The sequence below is a fragment of the Lithobates pipiens genome, unplaced genomic scaffold (genome assembly GCF_037356315.1).
Source record: "Lithobates pipiens isolate NorthernLeopardFrog02 unplaced genomic scaffold, aLitPip1_a1.2 Scaffold_3, whole genome shotgun sequence".
Taxonomy (NCBI): Eukaryota; Metazoa; Chordata; class Amphibia; order Anura; family Ranidae; genus Lithobates; species Lithobates pipiens.
The window spans coordinates 184,483,583-184,494,535 of NW_027507790.1; the positions used below are offsets into that span (position 1 = coordinate 184,483,583).

General features: G+C 41.5%; 1 protein-coding gene across 3 annotated transcripts in view; it reads right to left on the reverse strand.

The window, feature by feature from the left end:
* HOMER1 (homer scaffold protein 1) overlaps positions 1-9,938 on the reverse strand; it is a 175,391-nt gene extending 165,453 nt beyond the window's left edge. Inside the window, exons 1-2 of one of the 3 annotated variants that reach the window (XM_077462602.1) lie at positions 9,523-9,938; positions 1,779-2,340 (exon numbers count right to left, since the gene is read on the reverse strand). In XM_077462602.1, the coding sequence (XP_077318728.1) occupies positions 1,779-1,783 (5 nt within the window). In that variant the 5' untranslated portion in view covers positions 1,784-2,340; positions 9,523-9,938. Of the gene's footprint in view, positions 1-1,778; positions 2,341-4,620; positions 4,764-9,522 lie in introns of those variants that run through there. The other 2 variants (XM_077462600.1, XM_077462601.1) reach the window with 2 other exon arrangements.
* Between the last annotated feature and the right edge of the window lie 1,015 nt (positions 9,939-10,953).

The following is a 10,953-nucleotide window of genomic DNA, read 5'->3' on the forward strand; positions in this document are numbered from 1 at the left end:
AGGGATGAGCGAGTTTGGGGTGGAGGAACTTGACTGGCCTGCACAGATGCCTGACCTCAACCTGATAGAACACCTTTGGGATGAATTTGAGAGGAGACTGAGAGCCAGGCCTCCTCTTCCATCATCAGTGCCTGACATCACAAATGCGCTTCTAGAAGAATGGTCAAATATTCCCATAGGGCACTCTCGTAAACCTTGTGGACAGCCTTCCCAGAAGAGTTGAAGCTGTTATAGCAGAAAAGGTTGGGCCAACTCTAACTATTGAACCCTACGGACTAAGACTAGGATGCCATTGAAGTTCATGTGTGAATAAAGGTATACACACACACACATACATACATACATATACACCATCATAGGTGTGCACAGCCCTTTTCATTAGGGTGTGCCCCCCAAAGCTCAAACAACACATGCCTTTCTCTGCTGCCTCAGCTGCACTGGACAGTGAGTGAATGAGAAGTGTTCTGTGCTGAGCAACTTCCTGTTCATTCATAAACTGAAGCATAGTAAACTTTTTACTATGCTTCAGTTTTGATTGTACACAGTGAGTGTGTTCACTGTGTTCATTTAGAAAAGGAAGGGGCTGGTAAATGACATATTGATTAGCCCTTTCCGCCACTCTCTATCCTGAAACATCTCCCGGGGGGGGGGGTTGCATGCAGCCAGGAGGAGAGGAAAGGAAGGAAGTTAGCAGCACTGCGGTGGGGGGGGGGGGGGGAAGCACAACATGGGGGGAAGCCTGGGCAGTAGGGGGAACTGACATCTCACAGAGTGATTAGGGTGTGCCCAGGCATACCTGGCGCACGCCTATGTATGCCATTTATTCTCTGAGTAGGAACCGCTGTGTCACACATTTCACAGAGCCTGCCTTCTGAACCACAGAGGGGCCGAGAGGAGGAGTTTCAGGAGGAGACCATGCAGGGATCACTGCTTACAGGCAGCAAGGTACCATGGGATATGTAGTCCTTAGAAATTGAACAGAAACAGCAGAGGAGGACCTGCAAAACCTGCAAGGAATCCAGGAAGTTGCAGGAAGAGATGGCCAGCAGACAGGCAGAATTAACAAGATGAAAGGAGGTTTTTCAAGTAAGCTTATATTGGATTGTCAAATATAACTATTGCTTACACTGCTATTACAATGCTAAGGTTAGAAAAGTGTATGCTGTGATCATAGCTTTCCTTTACGGGTGTTCTATGCATATAGAACAATGGGGTTCCCTCGCGCTATCAAAGTAAATAATATCTGAATGTGGTATGTCGGTTAGATTGCTGCTAGACCTAAAGTGTATACCATGCACTTGAACAACAATAAATAAAAAAAGGTGATCAGCGCAAACTATATACCAAATATTACTACAAAGATGGAAAATCCTTGTTTGATATGTATTCTACTTCATAGATAAAGTGCAATAAATCAATTATAGTATATAAATACTATTGGTGAATCCTAATGCAAATTGCTGCTGTGCATGCGATTATTTAGCTGCTGTGCAAACAAATTATTTGCTGTGCATGCATACTAAGATGCATTAGGTTGTGAATAGTATATCTGCCTGGAGTTTAGCTTTAAAAGCTCTCAAATGAAATAATAAAAATCCATTAAGTAAATCATAACATATAAAAGGGAATTTTAAAAAAGCAATTTAACGTTTAAAATATATCCTATTTCTATTTTAGAATGCAAAAAGCATACATTACGAAAGTCGTGAATTAAAGACATGCCATAAAACAAATAGAGTGATAAAAAAAAATAAAAAAATTAAAAAAAAAGGACTTACCCCATTTTGCCCAGATATGATTTTGCACTGGAGTGACCTAAACAATACTTCAAGCTGCTTCTTGCAACATTAGCACTGCTCCATGTATCATTAATCAGAATTGTGTTTCAAATGCTCTCTGCCTCTTCAACCTTGTGTCGCTCAACTGACACAGATAACATTGATAAATGAAGTGTCTGGCTTTTAAATCCAAGGATAAATCCAAAACAAGGAGGAAAAAAATGTGAGCGGACCAATAAGTTTATTTTTATAACTTAAGAGTAGTAAAAAATAATGCTTGTATATCAAAAAAGTATATCCAACAAAATGAGTGTGCATTCATGTGCCCGCTTCTGCCAGTGTCTTGTAGTTTGAGGCAAAACTAGGAAGCCAGCCCAATGGTTATTCCAATCATGTCCTTCTTGAGAACGATCCTCTTCCCACGCTCCTCTTCCCACACACACAGACATATATACTGTATGCACCAGTGTGACCAATAACTGCAGACCTCCCAAGTCTTCTTCCAGGTCTAGAACGAAGCCTCTGCTCCCTCTTGGGACCTCTCTGCAGGATGGATCCAACGCTATAGAACACAATTAAGAAGTATCAGGAAGCAGAGCAATATGGACAGTAGCAAAGTACAGGTCTTCCTACATCCCTTCCAGAAACTGACATGCCTTCTATAGCTCTGCTTTTTAGAAATCGGAACCAAAGATAGAAATAGGAAACACTGGTGTTCTATTTTGTACTATAAAACTGGTAGTTGTGTGCTTACTGTTAGCAGAATGCTGCAATGCATTCGTTTTTAGGAATTTAAAAAGATATACATTACATTTTTAAATATATAAAAGATAATGTATATATGTTGAATTTGGTAAAATTAAACCTTATAGGAGAAAGCAATAATCAGAAAGATTTTGAGGATAATATGTTAAAAAAAAAAAACCTGTCTATAGAGTGTTATTATAGGGCGTGTTAAACAAAAGCAGAGTACTTACTAATCTATTCAATCTAATGTATCTAATAATTTAATTTTCAGTTTTTACATGATACAATGCAATTGCTATGTCCACTAAACAAATCAATATTTGATGACAATGTAATGTTGTAATACTTGTTTTAGGAATCAAATTGGCTTAAAGTGTTTCTAAACCCAGGACCCTGCATTCACTATACAGACATACCCCACTTTTAAGTACACAATGGGACCAGAGCATTTATGTAAAATGAAAATGTACCTAAAGTGGTTTTAAACCCTTACAAACCACTTTGACCTACAGGTAAACCTAGATTAAGGCTTACCTGTAGGTCCAAGAAATATCTCCTAAACCTACACAGTTTAGGAGATATTTACTAAAAGACAGGCACTGCTGTCTACGGCGCATGCGCCGTAGACAGCGGCGCGCAGGCGCACTATCGCCGTTAACAGCATGTCGCTGCTAATGGCGGTTATGCCATTAGTGGCGGCTCCCGTGCGCATGCGTGGGAGTGACGTCATCGTTGCTCCAGCACTGTGAGTGGCTGGAGCAGAGTCACCTGGAAGATGGACGCTCCATGCTACAGGGGACAGCAGTGACATTGCTGGCTCCTGTGACAAATAATGGGCTATTATGCAATGCATAGTAGCCCATTATGCTTTACCTTTGCAGGGAGACAAAGAAGTAAATCCATGAGGGTTTACTTCCTCTTTAAAGTGAAGCAATACCTTTTTTCACTTCTCAAGGTATGTACTGCATTGCAATAGTCATTTACAGACATAACTGATTACCTAGGCAAGCTGGCTGACCCCAAAAATCTGATAAATCAGAAGCAGTTCAAGGTCAAGCTGTCTGAGATTTTCCATAGACGCCAATGTGTCCGTATTTGCAAGTGTACTTAAAGCCGGGTATGCCTGTATCTGGTCTCCCACAGTACATGATAATTATTTTTAGTAAATTTAAATGGCTAAATACCTTCTCATCAGCAATATATAGCAGTCTTGTGACTTCTATCAGTGTCTGTCCGCGCACTGCTTAAAGCTTGGAGGAGTTTTCATTCACCTCTGACTGTCCCATGAGACTGCATGACCACTGAACCTCTGTCTGTACAGTGCAGATTGGCCCTGAGCTGATCACATGCAACACTCTAGCAATACACACAAAACTGAGCATGTGCAGAGTGCCTCCAAGGCTCTGTTCTATCAGCAGATGGATTGGAGACAGTAAAAGGGGAGGATCAGAGAAGATGGAACAAACATCCTTTTTACATAATATGTAGGATTAACACCTTAGGTTCCACAGTGATTATAATAAGCATTCATTACTGCATGTACAGACTGATTTTACTGTTACGGGTTTAGTAACACTTTAAAGCTTAAACAAATCCTCCTTGCAGTGGGCAGCCCGTGCACTTCAATGGTTAAATGTTTAAGTTTAAAGAACTTTTACTTACCTTATCCTGCACTCCCGCATGCCCCCCTCCAGGCTGCTAGACTGGTTCCCACAGCCTCCTCTCCCCTATGCCCCAGTGTTCACCGGTCCTCTGATGCCATAGCCCTTCAATAGACTGGGGAATGCCCAGGAAAACTCCAACGACTGGAGCATAGGGGAGTAAAGGAGATTGCCAGCTGCTGAGGGAGAGGAGGATCGGGCAAGTTAAACCACTTTCCATGGCCCTCTACAACCTAAACAAACATTTAACCCTTGCAGTGTGGGGGGGGGGGGGCAAACGCACTGCAAGGGGGCATTTTTGTTTTCCCCAGAGATCGGCTTTAAAGCCCAACCCTGAAAAAGTTATATTATCATTTGCAATGAGACTGCACCTGCACTGCAAGAGTTAATTGCTCATTTAGGTCTTAGGGACACGGAAAAGATGATTTACTCACCCAATCCCCTGTGCTACTAAGCCAGTCCCTGTGGTATCTTCTCACCCACGCTCCATCGGTCTAAGGTCCTGACATCCATAGTTCTACACTGGACATGATGACACCAAGGGACAGTCCATTGCTGGAGTTTGGGGGAGCGCCATCTACTGGGGGAGCAGACGATCAATTAAGTAAAAAGGGCTTCTCTTCCATCAACAAGCAGGTAACCCTTATATTGCAGGAGCAGCCCCACTGCAAGGGAAAAATGTTAACGTTTTCCCAGAGTTGGGCTTTAATATGAATGTTAAACTGTGAAATCAATAAGGGGGTGCATTTATATAGAAAAGAATGTGACTTTCACATTCTCTGGTGAACCATCCAGTTACATGGGTTTTAAATGAGACTGCTTCCCAGCCAGTGAATGTTTGTAAATAAAAGGTCACTCTACTTTATTAATAAATGATTGAAACCTTTGAATACATCAAGGGGTGAATAAGTTTCAGGAGGGCAGTATTGTCAATATAAAACCAAAATCAATAACAAGGGGACATGATCTCAAACTAACTGGAGGAAAGTTCAAAACTAATTTTAGTGTTTAGAGTAACATATTTTACTAAAAGAGTAGTTGATGCTTAGAATAAACTGCCAGCAGAGGTATTGAGACAGTCAACAGTAATTGGCTTCAAACATGCTTGGGACAAACATAGATCTATACTCAAGAAAGTTAACAAAAAATAAATAAAGAAAAGCAAAAAAATAAATTAAAAAAATACATAAAAAAAAAAAAACAGGCAAATTCGATGGACTACTCTGTCTTTTTTCTGCTGTCACTTTTATATGTTTCTAAGTAAATAATTCTGTATGTGTTGTAAATTGCCAGATAACAAACAAATACATGACAGGGTATCCTATAATCTGAAAACAGGGAACATTCATTAATGCAGATATCAAAGTTTTCAATACGAAGGGATAAGTAAAGGGTTTATAGGTGATGTATTTCCTGTACAAGGGTGACTGAGGGCACCTGGCATAAAAGAAAGTAGAAAATGTAATCTACACTGGGCATTTCTTGCCAACATTTGGGGTATTCTGAGATCAGGGTACACAGACACCAGGTGAAAGCGTCAAAAAAAAGTTTCCCAGCCGTTGAGAAGAGTAAAGAATTTAAAATGATTGTACTATGGGGGGTAAATGTGAATTTCCTGATAAGATTTTGGATATCTTGGGATCAGGGGAAAATTGGATAAGCTTGTGGATGCAAATGTCTGAAAGTTCCTCAGACTTTGTAATTATTAGTTAGTTTCTCAAGCTTCGGAACAAATAAAGGATTTAAAAGGGTTGTATTACCCATATGGGGTAAATGTGTGTTTTTTGATGTTTTGGGACCATGGCACATTGACAAGCCACTGGGTGTAAATGTCAGAAAGTTTCTCATATCTTGGAATGATTAAAGGATTTCAAAGTGTTGTACACTGCCCCTCCATAGATACAGTACAGTGATTGAGTGCTGTCACCCTAGGACAGGATGTGCGTTACTGGCAGGATCACCAACGAAAATGACCCCTAAAAATAAAAATGAATGCAGCCATCACATCTAATGACTGGCAATATAATAGCCATGTATTTCTTCTTGGGTTTAAACATGCTATAAAAGGTTTAAAAGAATTGTATTACACATATTGGGGTAAATGTGTGTTTCTTTATAAGATTTTAGATATCTTGTGTGGGTTTCCTCCCACATGCTGATAGCTTAAATGGCTCCTGTCTATGTCAGCCCTAGTATGTGCATGTTTGTTATATAGGTATTTTAGATTGTAAGCTTCTTGATATCAGGGACTAATATAAATGTGCAGTATGTAAAATTGCTAGTGCTATATAAATACCTGTAAAAAAAAAATGTAATAATATTACCTGGGCATCAGGGTACATGGACATGGCAGTGGGTGCAAGTGGTAGAACATTCCTTAAGCTTTGGAATGTTTAAAAGATTTAAAGGGGTTGTATTAACCATGGGGGGGGGGGGGGGGTAAATGGACATTTCTTGATAAGATTCTGGATATCTTGGGATTGGGGTACATGGACAGGTCACTGGGTGCATGTGTCAGAACATCTCTCAGATCTTATAATTTTGGAGATCTTAGTGAGTTTCTAACCACACTCCAATGACAGGGGACATGGCAGGTTAATTAGCTCCTGTCTACACTGGTAAAGCAAGAAAATAAAAATTGCCCAAGTGGCACTCAGAAATATATAAAAAAATAAATAAATACACTGGTATAGTAAAGGCCAACAATGCATGTACATATGCATTAGACAATCGTGGAGGCATAGCTCAATATCTAATTAATAAATGACTAGCAATAAATCAGGTTCAGATGCTGCTGACTTGATAGAAGAGCGGGGGGACTTTTGTGCATAAAGACATGGAAAGTAGCAGGAAAACATCCTGATAGTGCAACATATTGAAACATTTATTGGATACAAAAACATAAATTGTATGTGTTTGTTTACAATAAATGTTTCAATATGCTACACTATCGGGATCTTTTTCCACTACTTCCACAGGGACAGACATGACTGCACATTATATGTAGCACTGCATAACTTGTCAGCAATATAAAAAAAAAAAAAAAATTAATAAAAATAATAATAATAATTAAAAATAATATTTGAGGATCGGGGTATACGGACTCATCAGTGCCTGCAAATGTTAGAAAGTTTCTCAGGCTTTGAAATGGTTAAAAGATTTAAATGTGTTGTATTACCTACATGGGGTAAATATGCATTTCTTGATAAGATTTTGGCTATCTTGGGATCAAGGTACACGGACAAGCTATACTAAGTGTAAGAAACGTTCTTAGGCTCTGTAATTATTCATAAATTTAGAGGGCTTGTATTGGCTATATGGGAGTAAATGTGCATTTCTTGACAAGATTATGGATACCTTGGTGGGTTTCATCTGGGTATTCAAACATGCCAGCAGGTTAATTGGCTCTGGTCTACACTGGCCCATAGTATATATGAATGTTATATAGGGACCTTAGATTGTAAGCTGCTTGAGATCAGGGAGTGATAACGCTGTACAATATATACAAAGCACTACATAAATTGTTGGCATGATATAAAGTACCTGTAATAATAATAATAAAAATATCTTGGGATTGTGGTACATGGGCACGCCAGTGGATGCAATAAACAGTTTCTCAGGCTTTGGAATATGTAATGTCGCATACACACAACCGGTTTTTCCGTCAGAATAAAATCTGATGGTTTTTTCGGCGGAGTTCCGACAGAACGGACTTGCCTACACATGATCACACCAAAGTCCGATCGTTTAGAACGCGGTGACGTACGACACGTATGATGGGACTAGAAAAAGGAAGTTAAATAGCCAGTAGCCAATCGCCCTTGAGCTGTTTTTGGTCCGTCGGAATAGCATACAGACGAGCGGTTTTCCCGATAGGAATTGATTCCGTCGGAAAGATTTAAAACATGTTCTATTTCTAGGTCCGTCAGTATTTTTGAAGAAAAAAGTCAGATGAAGCCCACATACGATCGGATTATCCGATGAAATGATTCCGTCAGACCTTTTCTGCCAGAAAGTCCAGTCGTGTGTACACAGCATAAGGGATTTAAAGGGGTTGTATTACCCATTTGGGGGTAAATATTTTTTTTTTTTTGGGCAAACTGAGGTACATGGACAAACTACTAAGTGTCAGAAAGATTCTTAGGTTTTGACATTATTAAATGATTTATAGGGCTGTATTACACATATGGGGGTAAATGTGTGTTTGACAAGATTTTGGATACCTTGGTGGGTTACCTCCGGGTACTCCAGTTTCCTCCCACTCCAAGAGCATGGAGCGGGTTAGCTCCTGTCTATATTGGACCTAATATGTGTGTATGAGAGTTTGGGACTTAGATTGTAAGCTCTATGAGATCAGGGACTGATGAGAAATATACAATATGCAAATGGTCAGTGCTGTATAAAAACCTATAATAATAATAATATCTAGGAATTGAGGTACATGGACATGCCAATTGAAGGTTTTAAAGGGTTTGTATTTCACCATATGGGGGTACATGTGTTTCTTGTAAAGATTTTGGATATTCTGGGATCAGGGAACATGGACAAGCTAATAAGTGTCAGAAAGGTTCTGCTTTAGCATTAATAGAAGGGCTGCATTACCTATAAGGGGGTAAAAGTGTATTTTTAGATAAGATTTGTTATCTATATTAAGATAGATATTGGGGTACATGGACAGAGCACTAATGGTCAGAAGGTCCCTCACGTACTGGAGTGATTAAAGCATTTAAAAGGTGTTGTCTTACCCATATGGGGTGTAAGATTGTGAAAATGTTGGAATCGGGGAACATAGACAAACTGATAAGTGTCAGAAAGGTTCTTCGGCTTTAGCATTATTAAAGAATGTAGAAGGATTGCATTACCCATATGGGTGTACGATTTGGGGTATTCTGGAATCTGGGAACATAGACATGCTAATAAGTGTCAGGAAGGTTCTGAGGCTTATACAAGAATGTAGAGGGAATGCAATACCCATATGCAGGTAAATGTGTATTTTTCTAGATAAGATTTGGGACATTGGCATTGAGTGAATAAAGCATGTAAAGGTGTTGTCTTAGCCATACAGGGTGTAAGATTGGGGATAATCTGGGATGGGGGTACCTGGATAGAAGGTTCCCCATACAGGCTGTGTAATGAGGAATGGATGTAGTAGGTTTGTATTTCCCATATACAAGCAGCACTGCAGATTCGGGGATCAGAGGATGGGGTGACAGATATGGGGTCTCTCTCTATCAGTGAAGTTTGGGGGGACACAGGAAGGGAGGACAGGGGTCACAAGACATCCCGGGTGACATTGCAGAGGATGCGGACACATATAGGCAGTACACGGCTCTCACCATCCAGAGCGGCTCTCGCCGGGGACACAGGCGGCGCCTTCAGCACCTCGGACAGCGGCGGGGAGAGCAGGAGGCGGAGGAGACGGAGGAGGAGGCCATCGTCTCTGGCAGCGGCGGCAGCAGCTCGTTCCCGGCCATCAACAGGACACAGCAAGCGGCCATCCTTCAGCTGGCGGCACCGAGCATGTCTCTGAAACACACACAGTGACGGCAGGATAACGGAGGAGGGGGGAGGGCACACAGCATAACCCCACATCACAAGGACAGCGCCGCCCTCCGCTGCAGGCCCACACTCACAGCCATTGTGCCATGGCATAGGACTGCCATCTGATACCCTGCCATCTGCACCCAGGGCTCATCACCATACATACTGAGTGATCTATGGGGCATTGCATCTGCAGGACTCTTCATACCCCCCCCCCATCACACGACCATTCCTCCATCCACAGCCATTGTACCATGGCATGGGACAGCCATCTGATACCCTGCCATCCGCACCCTGGGCTCGTCACCATACATACTGGGTGATCTATTGGGGCATTGCATCTGTAGGACTCTCCATAACCCCCCATCACCTGTTAGAGAGATCCATTCCTCCATCCACAGCCATTGTGCCAAGACACAGGACAGTCATCTGAATTTGTGAGCCATTGTATATACAGGACTCTCCATACATCATCACACCCCCGCCCCCCCCCCCCCCCCCCCTCACCTGTCAGAGAGAGAGATCCATTCCTCTATCCACATACCATCCCAGTACACTGCACATCCAAAGTCAAAGGTCCATGGAGGGGAGGACACTCACCTCTCATCTCCAGTGCAGGCACCTACAAGAGGGGTGCATGTGTACAATACTCACAGTGCCCCCCCCCCCCTATATTTGTCACAGCAGAGGTAGAACAGTCACCAGTCCTGGACCAGCACAGGAGGAGGATGCTGCATTAAAGTGGGTTATGGCAAAGACACATTCCACGTTGCAACCCCCCCCCCCCCCACAACCCAGGACAATCATTCAATGGTGGCAATATACATATAGGTGTACATACTGTGCATGTGTGTGTGTGGTTTGCACTTTATTAAATAAAGCATCTATGGATAAATGATGTGCATGTAGCCATTTCGCTTCCCACTGACTGCAGCAACTGGAATGTGATTGCTATAGATTGTCTATGAGTACATCACTGATAATGTAGTACTATACACAGTGTGTGCACATAGGGCTGCAATGCATCTCCGAGGGATGGCTGTGTGTGAGATACATATATGTGTCTATATATGTGTGTTACACACACATACATACATATATATATATATATATATATATATATATATACTAGCTGACAGTGTATGCTCGCTGTGCATGCCTTGTATTGCCTGTGCAGTGTATGCTCACTGCATGCCGTGTATTACCGGGTGCAGTGTATATTGCAG